Source organism: Malaclemys terrapin, chromosome 7 (genome assembly GCF_027887155.1).
Source record: "Malaclemys terrapin pileata isolate rMalTer1 chromosome 7, rMalTer1.hap1, whole genome shotgun sequence".
NCBI lineage: Eukaryota > Metazoa > Chordata > Testudines > Emydidae > Malaclemys > Malaclemys terrapin.
In genome coordinates this window covers 17796930-17817161 of record NC_071511.1, presented here as the reverse complement: position 1 = coordinate 17817161, position 20232 = coordinate 17796930, and the positions used below count along the sequence as shown (strand labels likewise).

Genomic DNA, 20232 nt, shown 5'->3' with positions numbered 1-20232 from the left:
GTCTATATGTTTTATAATATTTTTTAATTACCGATTCTTTATTCAGTGGTTCACAAATGCTCCGAAGGAGTCATTGGAAAAAGTCTAATGCTTCGCAGGAAACTTTGAAAACCCATTCTGCTTTGAAATAATTTTGTCCGTATACCTCCATTGGTTCTGCTTTTTATCTTCCCTTTTCATCATTATGACTGAGCACATTTGCACAGAGACACAAAATGGGTGAGGTAATATCCCAAGCTTTCTACAATAACGCCGCAGGCACATTCGCATAAGAAGTCTCACTGTTCCATAGCACTTAATCTGATTTTGGTAGCTTATTTCTCCTCTGAAATCCTAATCCTTTTAGTGATTTCACAATTATCTCTACGGCAACTAATTGTAATCTTTGCAATCAAGGATTGTACTTTCATCTGGGGAATAAGCAGCAAGAAGAAGAGAACTGGTAATGCATGAACAGATCCTAATTTTTATGTACACGTTCTGGCCTTTAATTGTCATTTTTAACAGGAAAGTCGGAAAATGATGTACTTGTTTGATTCAAGCACTGACTGGGACAGTGTTGCCTCGTACATTAAGCATTGCACTGGGATTTAGGAACTTCTGATACCGATTCCCAGCCACATATACAGGCCGCACACTGGCACAGTTATTCTTAAATTATTTTTAAAAATATGGCACTCTGTCTCATTAAGATTCCATCCTAGTGCTGTGTGGAGTGTCAGAGGTTGTAGAAGGTAGCGGGAGAACTAGCTTAGATTAGGTGCACTGGGAAACCTGGAGAGGGTTGGAAACCGAGCAAGAGGACGTGTTGGAGCAGCAGTTGGCAGGCAGGAGGAAATATAAAGTAGATTATTTGTTTGGCCAGAAGGAGCAGATGCAGTAGCAATATGAATGTTGGGAATAAAGGAATCAGTTGGAGATTGGAAAGACGAGGTTCAGATGGGAGTCATTAGGGAATAAAATTTGTGATGCTCCACAAAAGCAGCAAGTTTTTGCTCCACAAGTGACCATGATGTGATTAAATTGTTCATAAGAAACTCTGACATTTTATCATCTGTTAGTTTGAACAGGGATTTTTTTTCATTTTTCTCTTATTTGTGCTTAAATTATTCGTACATTTTCATGGTTTTGATCCAATATATTGAAATTATTTAAAAAAAAAAAAAAAAAAAGCTTTTCTCTTCAATGACGTTACATGATTTTAGTGCTTGGAGAGTTTGTTCACCATAACATGAATAGGTTCCCTACACTTGAAAAAACTCCTGTGAAATGATTGTGAGAGGTGGACAAGGAGTGGAGTTAAGCCAAAACGACAGTACATTGGTTTATTGTTTGGAAAATGGCCATTCAGTATAATTAGGATTTTTACACTTAATTTGTTGTTCCTCAACAGAGGTGATAAATTTTGTAAAGTAATTGATATTCTGCTATTCTGCTATCAAAGGTTTGACAGAAAAATTGACAGGAAAATATTTATCTTTGAAAAGAAACTCCACACAATCTCTTTACATTAAAATCTGCCTAATCAAACTGTTCATGCATGATGGACCCTGTAAACAGACAAGGATTACTATTCTCATCTCCTTCAGACTCGTTAATCTTGTGGCTGTCATGTTTAACTGCTCCATGGTGGTGCTCACATAATACATTTGAGTCTTTATTTCATGATGCTAACCTAAATGGCAACTAAAGGGCCAGTTTCTCTCTGCTAATATGCGCCCCTCCCCCTTGTACTACGTGATTGGTGCAAAGAGGAGGGAAAGCAGTTGGATCTGGCCAGTTGAGAGTTCCACCAACATGGCTGATTTTTCCTCCCTGCTCACACAGGTGAGCTCTGGTTCAAGAAGTGGGAAGGAGAAGTGGCCAGAACATACTGCCTTCTGGCTATGCTCAGCTGGCATGTGGTCCTTTAGCCTCACTAACCTATACTGGAGCCTTGATCAGCTAAGAATCACCCTGAGAATCGGGGAGCTATAAGAAGTTCCATGAGAATTAATTTATTATTGAAAGTCCAGTTCTGGATAATTGTCAAGGATTGCATATATAGACTAAAAGGTGTTTTTTTTTTTTTTTTTTTTATATATTATCCTTTCAGCTCCAGCTCAGATATTTTGAGAGATCTGCAAGAAGTTGAGATGGTTTCAGAGTCATCAGATAAGTGAGTACAGTACATGGATGAATGACGTAATTGGTTGAGACTATTTTAGGCCATTTAATTGTTTCCTCTGCATAAATAAAAAGGCTTGGTTTAAATAAACAAGTAACAGAAAACTTGTAGTTAAGAATGCCACGATGGAGTTAGAAATGTTGGAAGATTTTGCATCACAAATTTTACAAATCAAGCACATTTTATTTCAAGTATTCATTTTGGATTCTTTTTGTGTGGCGGGAGAAGTCCCCACTCCTTTGTGTTTAAAAGCTCACCCGTTTTTTAGAACAGAAAATTACTTTTTAATTATTTGCGTTATGGTAGTGTCTAGTGGTCCCATCTGAGATCAGGCTTAATTGTACTAAGCATTGTATAAATATATAGTGAGAAATGGCCCATGTCCCAAAAGCTTACAGTGTAAATTGATCAAGACACACAAAGGGTGGGAGCGGAAATAGAGGCACAGAGTGATAGATTGTTTTGCCCAAGATCACACAACAGTGGCAGAGCTAGAAATAGAACCAAGGTATTCAGAGTCCTAGTCCGGTGCCCTATCCCCAGTAAATTTCTAAAATCCTCAGAAGAGGAAATAGAAATCAAGATTTGGAAGGATTCTGCAACAATACTGCAGTTTGTCATGCGAGACTGTGACATTTTTTTAAGTCATACGATTGGACTAGTTAGCATTTCTGAAAAATCCAGTATGCCCAGAGGACTGAACTAATTTTGCATGTAAGGTCCCTCTGCTGGTGCTGGAATCCCTGCTTGAATATCATGCCAGCTGCAGTAGTTGGGCATAAGAGGGTGATATTAGAGGAATCATATCCGACTTAATTGTGAATTAATTTTTTTAAGGAAGTCCTTAAAATAGTTAATTGGGGAAATTATCCCAAGAACATGTGTGTTCAGTAGATTGATGCTGCTCTTCATAAACTTCATAGTCCATAACTGAAATAAAATTTGGAACTCTTAAAAGTGTGTATATTATTTACTCAATAAAGTATGGTGCTGTACTGGATAATAACAGTTTATAATGGAAACACTGACAAGGCCTTGATTATAATGGTGCCAGAAATCAATGGGAATGTTAATCAGTAGTGAAGTATCAAATAAGTAATCATTAGAAGTTTAGTGTAGAACAGCCCTTGGTTAGAAGAGAAATGTGTGATGTTTAGAAGAAGAATGTTCATAAGCATAATTTCTGACAGCACCTAAAAGTGATTTACTGAGACTAGCATAAAATATTCAGTTGTACCTATTTTCCAGTGCTGTAGTCTGCATTGTAACATTTTCCTCATGATTGTTCTCTGCTGCTGTTTCCATTGTCTAGAACGGTGTTTCTCAAACTGGAGTCCATGGAGGGTACTCCAAGGGATCAACTCCTCCCCTTTCCTCTTTGCATGCCAGGGAACAGCTGTTCAGCAGTGTGCAGGAGGCTCTGGAAGGGAGGGGAAGAAGCGGGGGGTGGGGTGCGTTTGGGGAGGGGACAGAATCATGCCTGTGGCCACTGGCCCTGCTGATTAACCCCTCACCCTCCCTCCCAGTGCCTCCTGCATGCAGGGGAACAGCTATTCCGCAACATGCAGGAGGCGCTGGGAGGGAGGGGGAGGAGCATGGACAGGGCGCGCTTGGGGGAGGTGGCTGAAAGAGGTGGGGAAGAGATGGGGTCGGGTGGGGCCTTGGGAGAAGGGGTGGAGTAGGGGCAGGGCCTGGCTGAGTGGTGGGTTTGGGGGTCCATGAAAATTTCAAAATCAAAACGGCAGTCCTCGTGTTGCTAAAGTTTGAGAACCGCTGGTCTAGAACATTAGCCCAACAGGCAAGCAGCCATAGCTGCCTTTGCAGCAGGCAGGAGTTAGAACTCCTAATAGTTAGGGTATACTCATGCATGAACCGCTTGACTCCTTCCTCAAACACCCTCTTCCTGAAAAGACACATGCGAGTATCATTGTATGATCGATATGCAGGTTTTGGCAACATAGTAAGGGATGTAAACTCCTTCAAATGAGTTATAATACTTGGACCATAACATACTATCGAGCGTGACATGACAGAGTTGGTTACTGGTCCCCTTTGCTTATCTACAGTTATTTTGAATGTCATTTGAACATAAATCTAAGAGATCCTGTTCTTGAAGTTTATTGGGGCAGTAGTTTATTTTAGGATTGGGCTTGAAAGGGGTAGAATAGATTGTACCTTTTTATTCTGTCAAGTGAAGTTGAAAATGGGATGAAAATAACTCAAGGCTAAAATATGAAATATTGTACATGTTATTTTTCCCAAACCCAGCAGCAATGTGATTTGCGGTGATTTCTTATACCTCCCATTGGCAAAATATGTATATATTTATCTTGCATTTGTTCTTTAGACAATTGGAATGTCCATAAAGACTTATCTGGGACCTTTAGTCACTTCCCTGAAAATGTCACTGTCTTGGTTCAATTCAGGTAACATTCCTGCAAGGTACTGAAAAAGTGTTGCTGGGTTTGTTTCCTTTCAGATACTAATAACTGGTTTCAAAGGCAACTATTAGGCTGAAAAAGTAACAAATAAAAGTGGCTAAGGAACAGATTTATACTGCTAAGAAGCTACAAAAATGAGAACTATATTTGTTTCTTTGTAGTTCTTGTGGTTAACGAGGGGAGAGAGGTATATAAAATATTCCATCTTGATGGGTAGTTAGGAAGCTACCTATATCTCTCTTTAGTCTCCCATTTTTGATCAGCATATAAATCAGGGTACATGTTTACATATTTGCTTTTATTTATTTATTTTTTTGAAGAGGAAGGGCAAATGTGGTGAGAACTCCTCCCCCTCTCCCGCACCACCACGATGCACCTTTGCAGAACAGATCCGTACTCTTGTAAATGTTTCTACAAAATGATACATTCAGATCAACAAATTTCATTTTGGTGCACCATATAAAAGCGATTGCTTATTGACTGAAACTTGGTTAGTCAAAAAATGACTACAGTGCGTGGTTTCAAATATGAATCAGCAGAGAAGTTATTGCAGATGACAAACATAATAATCATCTGACAATATCCGATGAAAGAAGGAAATTGAAAAGGTCTTTAGATTTGTCCTAAATGATTGTTTGAAGCATGACATTTGACCTCCACTGCTCGGAATGTTTCCTTTTGGGTTACAATTTCTTAAAAGAGAAATCATCATCGATATATTTTATGTCCACTGAAAGCATAATACAAATTAGATGAAATTTATAAAAGCAAACCAAAAAAGCACATCAGGGTATATATTTGCATTTCTTATGCTGAAGACTTCACACATTATCCATAATGAACTGGGAGCTTGTTCTAAGCTAGATGTATTCAGTTCAAATGTAGTTTCCAGATTTTAGAAAATGCATCTTTATCAATTTGTTTAATTCATAATATCCCATAATATAAAAGAAACAACATCAGTTAACAGTTTCTGACACAATGGAACTGGATGTTGCTGTCATTGAAATGAGGGGCAAAATTTCCACTGGCTTGAAATGGGAGCAGGATCAAAGAAAAGGGGGAGCCCAGCTGCTAGAGGGCTCTGCTGCATCAGCAGCTGCAGAGTGGTCCCACTGCTTGGAGGAGGAGAAGGAATCCTTCTCCCTTAGATGCCCAGAATCTGCCCAGAGCACAGCCCGCTTGCTGAGGGCTGAAAGATTCAGAGAGAATTTGGTCCTGTACTGTAGAGAGGTCTCATTATATGCTCCAAGAAGAATAGGCTGGTTTCTTGCTTCTCAGACCACAGCTGGAGTCTTCCACAGCGATCATGTGGAGTAATGTGGCCATATGCATGAATAAAGCAAACTGCAGCAATGTATATATCTTTCATTCCTTTATACAATATTTCTATCACTTCTCATCAGCTAGATGGATATCTTCCTTTTTTCCATTTTTTTAGCTCGTGGCTTAATAGTAGCACCTTATCTCACTGATTACAGAATATTTTTTTCAATATTTTACTATAAGACTTAATTGCAGCCTTGTTTTTTGTTGAGTAAAGTACAAGTATTTGATGCGTGCTTTCCATGTGAGGATATTTCTATCATTGCCATGTATTTTGAGAATGTCATGCAAAGGTTAATGGGGCAGCTAAAAATCTCTCCCAGGTGGAGGGACTCTTATTTTCCCAACATCATCATCATCATCATCATCCTCTGAGTCATAGGTGGAAGGCCACCATTTTTAAACTGGAAGGCCACCATTTTTAAACTATCAGGCAATGACATGTGGCTAGTTTTCCCAGTGATGACAGAATAAAAATCCTATGCTCTCTTTTGCACCACTGAAACTGTGATCCAGAGAGTGCCAATGATTGATTCGGTTTGAGTAGAAATCCAAAAGTTAAGGGAGTGGAACCATTAGCTTCTTTGTGGGTTTGCAGACCATGTTCTGTAGTGGAAGAGACAGTTGAAACTTGCAGAATTTCTGTTCTCCTATGCAGAATATTCCTGCACAGCAGTGTGGGAAATTAATATTAGCAAGATGACTTGTTCAAAGAAAAATCATTTCTTGCCCCTGGTAATTTTCTAAACCAGAGAATCTAGTCAAACATCTGATAGGGTTATTACAGCTTGGCTGAAATAAACCTATGTGGACAGGTTGATTTGTGCACAAGAATCTAGAGCAGAAAGTAAACTCCAACTTTGATTATGCTTCATGTTCTTCAGGTTAATTAGAGAACATTATTTATACTTCAGTAAGTGGACACTGAGCTGTACAATAGGTAAACTATATCAAACAAGTGCCTTAGCCTGAAGAGTTTATGATGTAAAATCACAAACAGGTACATTGTGGAACAGTCAGAATGGCATGTGTGTGGAACTGAGTTTATTTATAATTAGTCAAGCCAGATACAGACCATTGTTATCACATACTTTTCTATAAATATTTGCAAGAAGGGGATACTATGTCAAATAGTAGATGGATAGGCTACAGATTTTGGCTGTATGTTTTATAACTTCACTTAATATATCTTTCTATATATATTAGTGAAGAAGACATTAGTAACATTCTCCAGGGTACAGTCTGGACTGCTGAACTCAGTTCTCCAATCTGGGATGGCTATTACACTGCTTCGCTCTCACACTTCCTCTAGCATGTAAATTACTCCCAGCTGAGTTATATAAGTACTTCTAGCCAGCCACTTCGGAATTGTTCTGGGGTGACACCAACAAATACCCAGTCCCAGACTTTTTCCTAGAAATATACATTTTGTACTTCCCAGCTGTTTCCTTCTGTGCAGTACAAGCTCATAGAAAGTCTGTCATTTCATTAATAGAAAAGGATATTCACAAACCCTGTTATCTCAAATGGGTGGTTTCAAAACTCTTCAATCCAAACACACACTGGTTTAGATAAAATAAAAAAGTTTATTAAGTACAGAAAGATAGAGTTTAAGTGATTTCAAGTAATGAGGCATAAAAGTCAGAATTAGTTACAAAGAAATAAAAGGTAAAATGCAAACTAGTACCTAACTTTACAAGCTAAGTGAATTTAAAGCAAAAGGTTTCTCTCCCCATATGCTCACAGCAATCTGGCTGGATTCCTTCAGCCAGGACCACTTCCCAAGTTAAATGATACCGCCTTTGTCTTTCAAACATTGTTGATGCTGTGAATAGCGATAAGGGGAGAGAGGTGGTTTGTGTCTTCTGTTCCTCATTTTTATATCTTTTTCTTTTCTTTGAGAATCATCTCCAGCTGGGGTTCAGGCAACTGCCAGTCTGTTTACACGGTAACCTTCAACTGTTCCATTGCCAAAATGTAAATTTCTCGTTCACACCCTTTTTCCTGCCAAAAAATGGCCACTTACCCGGCTGATAGTCCATTTGATTTTGTTGACACCTGGCTGAGGTGTCAGTTTGTCTTTGAGGAACTGGTTTGGGCTGCTTCTCCAAATTTGGAATATGCCTTAGTAACATCAGGCAGTAGAATATTTACATGCAATGTTGCCACAATATTTTACCAGGACAATAATGATCAGCAAATTATGAGTTTTCAAATGATACCTCACAAAGCATATTTTGTACAAAATTTATGAGTCTTGTAAAAGTTGTGAATATAGAGGTGTGACACTGCTCCCCATATTCTTCAGTGATATTATTCTGATATAGTTGTCATAATTATGTATTTTATGCAAGATAAGTCATGTGAGGTGTCATTGAAAAAGTTATGATTAGCTGAATGTGATTATCCTATTTGTATGCATATATCATTTTTGTATCTGAAGTTATGAATATTGATTGTGCATCTGTTTTTCAAATGTAGTTACACCTGGGTAACGCCCACTAGACAAGATGGGTCTAGATAGTGGGTGGGAAAGGGCCTATCCAGGGCAATGGGCCAGTAGGAAAAAACAGTAGGGCTTAGAAGAAGCTTATCTCCCTCCTGTGAACGCTCCAAACAGCCTGTGAGTGATGGCTGCTATGACTCTACAAGGACATGTGATGAGACCACATGTCTCTAGACTCCATCTTGGGATGTCAGTATTTTTCCACTGACCGGTCTGGGGACCTAGCTTTGGGAACAAGAGTTTCTGCCATATGCAAAAGCTATATAAGGGAAGGGGAGTGACATCTGGGGTTCTTAACCGCTCACACACAAAGACTCCTGGAAACACCTGAAGAACAAAGACTGAACTGGGGGAAGTGCTGGATCCAAACTAAAGGGGTTTTTAGCCTGTGAATGAAACACCTGGGGATTCCAAGCTGTAAAGCAAGTGCAGCTTGCCCTTTAAGAATCTGCAGCCTGCTTGTATCATCTCTTAGGGAGCCCTAGCTGGTGGGTCAAGGGGCTCATTGGTACCCCAGTTCCAGGTGGCACCCCGGGGGGGAACCTGTCATAAGGGGTACAGTCTGTCATACTGGTGAATAGTCTCCTACTTTGGAAGAAGTCAAGCAGTAAAGCTAAAATAGTAAAATGTATAATATCTGCATAGAATGAGATTACTCAAGTCACAGAATAAACTTGAAATCTGTTCTTGCGAGGATAGTCATACGCTGCTAAGACAGAAATAGATGCAACTGGCAGCTGCACTATGTAACATGATACAACTGGCACAGCAGATAGTTTTGATCAGTGTTTCTTAGCCATATACTATACTATAGTTTAGCTACTCTTTAAAACAAAAGCCAACATTTGTGAAATATATTGTCATCTTCTATCTAGAGTATACTAAACAGAAAAATCTAATAAATATAGGAAGAAGGCTTTTCAACATATGGTACAAAAATAAAAGTTAATACTGAACTCTTATATAAATTTTACCTTTTTTCCGGCACTTAGATCAACTTTGAAAGGTAAAGAATGGTTAAAGTGATAGTCTTCCGCTTTCTTGAAGGTATCTTTGGATATAGATGGGCTAACCTACTGAACTGGGCTTTAAACTAGGTTTAATGGTATGAGACAAAAGCCCATAGGTAAGTCCAAAACAGAGACCTGGGTGAAAGTTTGGAATCTGGGGGAAAACAGGCAGTCACAGCAGGGACAAAGAAAAGACTAGAAGGAATATAGCGGGGAAACCTAATGAACATCTAAGATGTCTGTTTACTAATGCAAGAAATATGGGGAATATACAACTAAAAATACTGGTGAATAATCATAATTATGACATACGTGGCATCACAGAAACTTGGTGGGATAATTCATGTGACTGGAATATTTGTATAGAAATGTACAGTTTGTTCAGGAAGGACAGGCCAGGGAAAAAAGGGAGGAGGTGTTGCCTTGTATATCAAAGATGCATACGCTTGCACTGATTGAAGTAGAAGTGAGAGGCAGACCTGTTGAAAGTTTCTGGATAAAAGGGGTAAAAAAAACCCAGCGTGATGTCATGGTAGATGTCTACCATAGACCATCTAACCAGAAAGGAGAGGTGAATGAGGCTTTTTTTAAACAATTGACAAAATCATCCAAAACACAGGACTTAGTGGTGATAGGGGATTTCAACTACCCAGACATCTTTTGGGAAGATAATACAACAGGGCATAGGTTATCCAATATATTTTTGGAATGAAGATGGAGAAAGCAACTAGGGGAGAGGCGATTCTAGATTTGATTCTGACAAACTGGAGGAACGGGTTGAGCATTTGTAGGTAAAAGGCACCTTAGGAGAAAGTGATCATGAAATGATAGAGTTCATGATTCGAAGGAATGGTAGGAGGGAAAACTACAGAATGAGGACAATGGATTTCAAGAAGGCAAACTTTAGCAAATTCATAGAATTGGTAGGTAAGATCCCATGGGAAGCAAGTCTGAAGGGGGAAAAGGGTTCAGGAGAGTTGGTGTTTTTTCAAAGAAACCTTAAGGGCACAAGAGCAAACTATCCCAATGCATAGGAAAGAGAGGAAGTATGGTAAGAGACCACCCTGGCTTAACCAGGAGATCTTCAACAACCTAAAACTCCAAAAAGAGTCATATAAAAAGTGGAAACTATGTCAAATTATGGAAGATGAATATAAAAAAAACCCCACAAGCATGTAGGGACAAAATTGAATGGCCAAGGCAAAAAATAAGCTAGGGACATAAAGGGTAACAAGAAAACATTTTACATATACAGATGAGAAGCCAGAGGAAGATCAAAGATAGGTAGGCCCATTACTCAAGGAAGGAAGGACAATCACCAAAAACACAGCATTGGCCAAAGTTGTTTCAATTTTCACCTATCAAGTTAGCAATGATTGGATGACTAACATAGTGAACATCAGTTCAAATGGGGTAGGATCTGAGGCTAAAGCAAGAAAAGCACAAGGTAAGGATTACTGAGAAGTTAGATGTCTTCAAGATGGTAGGGCCTGATGAAATGCATCCTAGAATACTTAAGGAACTAGCTGAAGAGATCTCTGAGCCATTCATAATTATCTTTGAGAACTTGTAAAGGATGGGAGAGATCCAGAGGGTTGGAAAAGTGCACATATAGTACCTGTCTATAGAAAGGGGAATAAAGACAACCCAGGGAATTATAGGTCAGTCAACTTATCTTTGGTACCTGGAAAGATTCTGGACCAAATAACCAATCAGTTTGTAAGCACCTAGAAGAAAATAAAGGGATGACTAACAATCAACATGGATTTGTCAAGAACAAATAATGTCAAACCAACCCAATATCCTTCTTTGACAGGGTAACAAGCCTTGTGGATAGGGGATAAGCAGTAGATATATCCCAACTTTACTAAGGGCACGTCTTCACTGGCAATGTTAAAGCACTGCCGCGGCAACGCTTTAATGTGGCTTGTGTAGTCGCGGCATAGCACTGGGAGAGAGCTCTCCCAGCGCTCTAAAAAAACCACCTCCACGAGGGAAATAGCGTGCTGGTGCACTGTTTACATTGGCACTTTAAAGCGCTGAAACTTGCAGCGCTCAGGGGGGTGTTTTTTCACACCCCTGAATGAGAAAGTTACAACACTGTAAAGTGCCAGTGTAGACAAGCCCGAAGGCTTTTGATACTGTCGCACATGAACAAACTTGAGAAATATAGCCTAGACAAGCCGATTGTGAGGTGGGTGAACAACTGGGAAAAGCTAGAGTAGTTATCAGTGGTTCACAGTGAAGGTGGAAGGGCATATTGAGTGGGGTCCTGCAGGGATCTGTTCTGGATCCAGCTCTATTTAATATCTTCATAAAATATTTGGATAATGGCATAGAGAGGACACTCATAAAGTTTGTGGGTGATACCAAGCTAGGAGGGGTTGCAAACACTTTGGAGGGCAGGACTAGAACTCAAAATGATCTGGACAAACTGGAGAAATGGTCTGAAATAAGTTGGATGAAATTCAATAAATGTAAAGAACTACACTTAGGAAGAAATAATCAATTACACAAATACAAAATGGTAAATGACTACTTAAGTAGGAGTACTGCAGGAAAGGATCTGGAGGTTATAGTAGAACACAAACTAATGTAATACTGTTGCAAAAAAAGTGAACATCGTTTTGGTATGTATTAGCAGGAGTGTTGTAAGCATGCCATGAGATGTAATTCTTTGACTCTGCTCATCACTGATAAGGCCTCAACTGGAGTACTGTGTCCAGTTCTGAGCACCACACCTTGGGAAGGATGTGGATAAATTGGAGAACATCCAGAGAAGAGCAACAAAAATGATTAAAGGTCTAGAAAACGTTGACCTACAAGGAAAGACTGAAAAAACTATGTTTAGTCTGGAGAAGAGAAGATGGGGGAGGGGTGGGCGGCACAGTAATATATGTAAACGGTTGTTATAAATTGTTTTCCTTAACCACTGAGGATAAGAAGTAATTAGCTTAAATTGCAACAAGGGAGATCTAGGTTGTTACACATTAGGAAAAAATGTCCTAACTGTAAGGGTAGTTAAGCAGTGGAACAAATTACCTAGGGAGGTTGTGGAATGTCAATCACAGGAGATTTTTGAGAACAGGTTAGACAAACACCCGCCAGAGGTGGTCAGATAATAGTTAGTCCTGCCTCAGTAAAGGTGACTGGACTGGATGATCTCTCAAGGCCCCTTCCAGTCCTACAGTTCTATGATTCTGCGATCAGACTCAAAATGTAGGTTTTATGATGGGAGGAAATTTTTTAAAATATGTATCCAAATAGAAATGTTTACCCACTTAGTATTTGCAAATCCAACATTACAGTATTGTGCTAGAGTGTGAGAACCTACAGAGTAAAACTGACTAGGAACCTTATCTACCTTACTTGTTGGTAACATAGGTACAATAAAAAAGATTTTTTTTATCCAAAAAAAACACACAACCTGCAGCTTTAACTTGACAGTCCCCTTTTAAACACCACTTTTTAAAAATACTTAATTATTACTCTGAAGCCACATTTCCTTTCTATGAAGAAGAGGCTAATAAATATTACTACCCATACAATTTTATGTTGTATGGGACAGCTGACGTTCATTGTTATGGTTTTTAAAGCAGGATGATTTTTGTAACCTTAATAGAGAAATGATTATTCCTCAGCTAAATGACCATTCTTTCTGTCAAGTCTGATTCAGAACATTTAACAATCCTCTAACCTTTTATTTGATGTGTTTTTCATGTTTTCCACCCTAATGACATTTATTCTGTTGGGAATTAAGGCTTTCTTTGGGACTGAATGGATTACAATGAATATGTCAACTAGCTGCTCTGTGTTGAGTAGTAAAAGGATAGCTCAGTAATTTAATTTGTGTAGGGTGGTGGTGATGCAGTGGAATGTATTTCTATGAATGGGAAATTAGCTTTGGATACTTCTCCACAGATCGCTTTTTCTAATGCACTCCTTTCAGTCTCCACTCAGAGCTGGAACAATCAGCTAGGATTCTTTTGTTGAACTCCTGAAGCCAGATGACAGTGCTTTCAATGGGGAGTCCTTGACTTTGGCAGGATATACCACAGCCCAGTATGGCAGCCGTTAGGGTATGATGCCGATGCCTTGTAATTTATCCTTTTCTTTTCAGGGTTAGTGGCTATGAGAGAATTTGAGGGTATCTGAGGGTAAAAGGTGGAGAGTGGCAGTGGCAGAAAAGGGTCTTTCTTTTGATTATTTGATGGCAATAGTTTTGTTTTTAGTGTTTGACAGTACACCTAGTATGAGGGTGACAGGTATGTTACAAATTTCAAAACAAATAGGGTCCTCTGAAAGACAATCAGAAACCAGATAGCAATCTATACACTTCTGCTCTCAGGTAGCTAATCTGGTTATTCCTTGCCCTAGGCAGATCAAGACAGAGCATAATTGACACTGTAGTTTTTGGATTTTAATTGAATTCTAGACCTTAAAGTTGGTCTGATCTTACCAACTTCTCCAGTTGCATTACCTTTGTTCAGACACAACAGTTTGAAAATGAAAAAGTTCCAAACCAGGGCAGTATTGTCAGTTTTATTGATTGCTTCAGGATGATTTGTTGTATATATTAATTTAAGTGGTAGAGCTAATAAAGGATATGTTAGTATTCATACACTGCAGTTAATAAATTGCCTAGTCTCATAAAGCTTTTAATGAGCACCATAGAGATGTTACAGTAATCTTCTGGAGTCCCCCTTTATTTGCACTAATCAGTGTACATTGACATACGCCAGTTAAAAGTTAATATTGAAGCAGTAAATCCAAAGATTAGTTATTTTATTTATTTCACTTAATAGCTATTAATGAAAAGTGTGGAAATGGGCAGCTTGGTAACATCGTATTCCTTTTTACTGGCCTTTTGGCCACTTTTTTTAACCTAAGTCTTGGGCTCATTCCTGAAATGTTTTAAAGCACAATTTTTATGTTCCCTTTGCTTTCAGAAAGGTTTTTTTTTTTTTATTTGCTGCTTCTCATCCTCTGGAGAAGTAACCAATCAAGCTGCTACCTTTTCAAATATGCCAAGGAGGCTTGCAAACAAAGTAATTTGGAATGTATGTGCAGATCACCCAAATCTAATGAAATTGAGGAGCTATAGCAGGTGCTCAGTACTGAAATCTGTAGATTGTACCGGAAATCTTCATGGTGATGGCTTTATGCTGGGGACATCTCTACACAAGATATTGGTTCAAGACATGAATCTGAATCCTTCCTAGACCTTCGGACACCATTTAAGGCAGTGATTCTCAAATGGTGGGTCCTGGCAAGGTTCTAGATGGTTTATGCCCATCACTGGGTTCTGGCATATGCACACACATGCGTCTCCTGGCCCAGAATGGAGGGCAGGTCTATAGGGTTTGGGTGGGTGTTAGAGAGCAAGCTCACCTAGCAGTGGTGGATCCTGTCCTGCCCGACTCTCCATTCAATTTCACTAGAACTCTGAATGAAACCTGGATATTGCAGTTTTTCTATTGAGATATTAATGAAGCTGCAGAAAAAAATCTATGTATACTTCTATTGTATCCTTTCAGGGAGGGGGGCAGAGGAAAATTGTTATAATAAATATATTGCTGATATAGGAGATTCCTCCATTTCTTATTCTCCTTTTTAATTTTGAGAACAAAGTGAAATTTGGTACTGGTGGAAGGTACCTCCCAGGTGAGGGTGGAGCCCCTGAGTTGGATGTGAAGGGTACCAGATGGACAGCCATGCAGTCTGAAAGTTTGTCGTTATCCACAGAACTGGTATGCCGTGAGCACTGGAAATGCAAACTTCCCCAGACCTCCCCTTCCATTGTGCTTCAGCACAGTGGGTCACTTCTAAGGGTGAGAGAGTAATTCAGTTTGCATGCCCATTCAGTGCTTGTTTTCATTCAGCCAACTTGCATGGCAGTTGCAGTAGTTTTGGAGTGATGACACTGAAAACTGGTATGAGAACACAAGTTCATTTTGCACACTGTATACCATGTACGTTTTGCACCAGGTACAATCAGATGCAACGTGGAATAGCTTCAGACAAATGAAAATCTCCACTTCTCAATACATGACCTATACAGTTCCCCATTAAATATTTTATTCTGAAAGGTTACTGTGGTAAGATGAAGAACAGGAGTACTTGTGGCACCTTAGAGACTAACAAATTTATTAGAGCATAAGCTTTCGTGGACTACAGCCCACTTCTTCGGATGCATATCGAAGAAGTGGGCTGTAGTCCACGAAAGCTTATGCTCTAATAAATTTGTTAGTCTCTAAGGTGCCACAAGTACTCCTGTTCTTCTTTTTGCGGATACAGACTAACACGGCTGTTACTCTGAAACTTGTGGTAAGATGTTGATGTAATGTTTGGCTGTGTGTGCGTGTATTTCATCTGTGTGCTGTCCCAGCCCTGCACAGACAGCTGGCACACAGCAGAACCACCCAATGACCACAAGCTCTGTTAAGGGATGAAGGCACCCAGCCAGCTTTATTGTTGACAAAGCACGTTACTAGTATTTCGCAGACTCTACCAGACCATTAATACATGTATGCCCGTAACAATGGACCAGCTTAGTCAACGATGGGATTTTCTGTTCCTCCCTAGGCTACACAAAGATGCTCCCTCTGAGATAAATCTTATACCACGATACAAACAAGTTAGTACTGTCCCTCTGACATAGTTAGTTACTGCCCCCTGACGTGGCTTGTTATCACCCATCGCCTTGTACATCTTGGTTTGATTAAAACATCTCTATTACGTAGTGTCATTCTGACCTTATCTTTTAGGAGGGGTCAGTGTATTCCTGTTATCCTTGGGGAATGTTTTTGTACCATCCTTGATATCGGGATATTTTGGTACCACTTGATATCAGGATGTGTTCGCACAAGTACTTTGTGACTAGCACTTCTTAGGAATGTGTATTTCTGCAATATCAGCCCTGTTCTTGCCAGATTTTGTGAACTTGCAAGCTTGCAGAGCCTGACGTTTGCTCACAGCCTGACTTTTGCTAACTTTACTTTATATTAGCAAAGCTTGGCCTCTACTTTAGCTTAGGCCTCATACCAGCCCTTTGATATAAGGGCTTACATTTTAGGCTCTCTTACTACTACAGTGACTATAAAAATATGAAAGGCTTCTGTATTTATTGTAGATGATTTTCAGATCCTATTTGCTCAGTGTACAAGTAGAAAAAAAATGTGGATTTTTTTTAACGCTACACTGTCAGCTTGACATGGGATCTGAAAATCAACCTTTCCTTTTCTCCAAGAGTAAAGGTCCTGCAGTTAAAATATAAATGCCAAATTTTGTTGGAGGCGGTTCTGAAACAAAATGGAGAATCCAGCTTCACCTTTCTATACCTGCATTTGCTCAGTAGAGCTAAAGGGAGTTTGGGATTGGGATGTAAACCCAAATCCTGCAATATAGTGTGCGTGGGCAGATTCCCATTGACTTCAGTGGAGCTTTCCATGGGCACAAGAGTCCACTCATGTTGCAACTCATTGCCTAACGAATAGCCTTGGTGAATAAGCAGATATGACGCTGACGTACAGGGAAGATCTGTAGAGTAAGGAGCTAATTTGACATAATCAGCATTCTGAGTATATTTGTACTTTGGTAAATACACAATAGATTTTGATCAGCACTGATGAAGTTTAAACAAGGGTGATTTTCATTACCCTTGTAATAGCATACATTTAATTGATAGCTGATTGTCATGGCCATCTAAATTGGGTCACTGCCTAGGATCTGATATTTTTCCAGTTGTTTGTATTTGGTGCTTCACAATGGCTTACTAGCACTTTTGTTTACTTAGTCTATTTTCATATACCCTTCTTAAAGGTTTTTATTGTATCTTACAGCTGCTAGTTGCTTCTTGGTTCCTTAAAGGCTCTTGTTCCATAAAAATCCCACAAAGTTGTTCCATTCTGGTATCCAAATGAGTTTTTCGGACTGGCTTCTTAACTAACCTACAATCCTGTCAATTAAATTCATTATATTCATTTTAGCTTAGTTTGTTTTTAATTAAACTCATGGGTACAGTGTCAATTCATGTTTAGTCTGGCATCACTGCAAAGCATGCTAGGTTTCAGTAGACATTTGCTTAATGAGATCATAGCTTAATTGGCAATTTTAGATGCCATCAGAGTGCACCAGTTAAGTGTATTTTGCTATATTGATGAAACTATTATTTCATGGCTAAATGACCATTCATTTTACTTGATTCTGTTAATAACCTTTATTAGCTTACCTAGACTTCACTTCTCCTGAGATGGAGATGAGCAGCTATGTCCTCTGGGATTATGGGTTTGGGTTGGGTTTTTTTCCCTGTTTTCCTCCCCCCTTCTCCATTAAGTAATCAAGTAAATACCTTTTTTTAAATACTACGGATTCTTTACCTCATCCCCGTCTCTAAAAATATTAAAATCTTCATTTGTTAGCAGAAGGGCAAGTGTACTTGTTTGGGATTTGACTTCAATGGAGTGACTCCAGTTTATCTACAGTTCAGTGGTGGATCTGTACTTAAGTGAACAAACCCATTATTGTCATTAAAATGAATGTATTAGTGTACTTGAGTCTGTTTTAAAACAAAAATCTTCAGTAACTGAAGTCTTGGACCCTGATTATACAAGGTGTTTCCGAGTAAGTTGACCACTTGGCCCACAAAAAGCCCCATTGATTTCTGTGGAGCTCATCACAGGCTGAGGGGTTTGCTCATGTAGATCACGCTGTGGGAACAGGGCTGAATAATAAAATGCGTATTGTCAAAGGACTAGTCCAGCAGAAACTATAAAAGTAAATTGACGTTATAGGCTTGATTTTTTTTCCTCCAAAATATCTGTTACCAGCAGTTCCCACTTAAGCATTCAAAAAGTACTCAGTATATGGTAGCTCCCATTGTTCTCAGTGGGAGTTACAGAATGCTGGCTGACCATCTTTTGAAAGTCTGGCCTTAACTGAAGGTGGTGAGCGCTTCTGAAAATCTGTTTGAATACAATGCATAATTACTCTGAAAAATTTATGAACATTACCTGAACGCCTGTAGAACTCTTACTTGAAAAACAGTGTCTCAAAGAGTACATTCTAGTCTTTGTTTCAGATTAATCCATCTCTTTTCTAAACTCTAGTGGAGTGAGAGGCTTTTTTCTTCCCCATCCTTTAAAAATAAGTCTGCTTCAGAGTTTAGGACAATTATAGGCAAATCTGCACTTTTGTTGTTACATTTCTCAAAATATATAATATCCTTTTTCTTAAAGCAAAGAACATACTGACTTTAAAATACATCTTTGTTAATGGTAGGATAACATATAAGATTTTGTCCCACTTCACATAAACACTGTTGATTAACTGGGTTCGTTTCAGAGAATCATTTGATCTGTAGTCATAACAACTGAATAATTGTTTCAGATTAATAAATTTACTTAATGACTGTCTGGGTTCCACAAACAGCTTCCCGGCTCTTTGAGCTCTGGTCAAGTGAAAAATTTCTCAAACTAATTCCTTCAGATATTTCAGCAGTCATTTTTGTCCTATAATCACCACCTCTTATTCCCCAGATGGATTAGAAATACCTGAACCCATGCTTACTTTCAGTGAATGTTCTGTATTGCTAAAGACCATCTGGAACATTCCATGCCTATTATACCAAAAAAGGTGGAATTGTGGGTTTTATGGTAAAAGAATAGTATCCGAGGGGTAGCCGTGTTAGTCTGAATCTGCAAGTCTTCAGATGCTTGCATCTGAAGAAGTGAGGTTCTTACCCACGAAAGCTTATGCTCCCAGTACTTCTGTTAGTCTCAAAGGTGCCACAGGACCCTCTGTTGCTTTTGGTAAAAGAATGAAATTTGCCACAGTCTTAGGGCATGACCTAATAAAGTTTTTCAGATATGGGGCCATCACCAACTCATTCCATGTGGCTATGGCAGCAATTTTAATAACATTGTCATAATTGGCAAATAACATTTAACAATTGGACATACAAGGGATATATTCTTGGTTTTGCTTCAGCCTGACCTTAACATTGGTATAAGAACATATTCTGATTCATTGTGGTCGTGGCACAATTTAGTCATTTCTTTCAGATGCTACTTTTGTTGCGTGAAAACTGCTTGGTGATTTGGGTAATATTAACTGTACACAATAGTGAAAGATGTTGGATTACTGTTGGCTATTGATAGTACTTCAAACATGTCAGAAAGATTCAAGCTTGTTTGAGAGCCAGGGCCATCAACAGAAACATCCCTTTCATCTACTGATTGGAGCAGCGTGTGTTTTATCAGGAAGACAAAAGTGCAGAGTTGATTAATCCAGAAGAATAAAAAAAGAGAGCATATTGGCTCTATCAGACTCTATCAGAAGATTTCAGATGTTTCCATAAATTGAATGCATTTGCCATATCCATTGAAATACATAGATTAAATGATGGTGATGGTATTGAAAAAAATTTGAACAAGAACAGTGGTGTTGGCACAAATCTTGCTACATCATGTTTAACAGGACCAAACTTAAAAGGGCCGAGGGGGGGAAAAAACTGAGAAAGCTATGGATCGCCCTGATGAACTGCAGAGGAAATGCACACATTTAAGTGACCAGCACAAAGAACCTCCAGAAAAAGAAACGTGCTTTATTTGTGAAATGCATATACCATCAAAAGACCTCCATGAGGCTTATACCCTTGACATTGCTAATAGAGTCTGCAGGTGTGCATGCCAGGTGCAAAACCAGCACTTACTTGCAAAACTGAGTGTGGCGCAAGAGGCAGAGTATCATGATCATGCAAGATGTTTGGTGTCTTCCAAAGTC

General features: G+C 39.1%; 1 protein-coding gene across 4 annotated transcripts in view; it reads left to right on the top strand.

Annotated features, from left to right (window-relative positions):
• Window positions 1-20232, top strand: part of RAD18 (RAD18 E3 ubiquitin protein ligase) — a 133281-nt gene that overhangs the window by 80622 nt on the left and 32427 nt on the right. For 3 of the 4 annotated variants that reach the window (XM_054035661.1, XM_054035660.1, XM_054035663.1), the window contains exon 12: window positions 2096-2158. The exons of the other annotated variant lie outside the window; for it this stretch is intronic. In XM_054035661.1, coding sequence (XP_053891636.1) covers window positions 2096-2158 — 63 coding nt within the window. The remainder of the gene's footprint in view (window positions 1-2095; window positions 2159-20232) is intronic. 4 annotated transcript variants of the gene reach the window in all.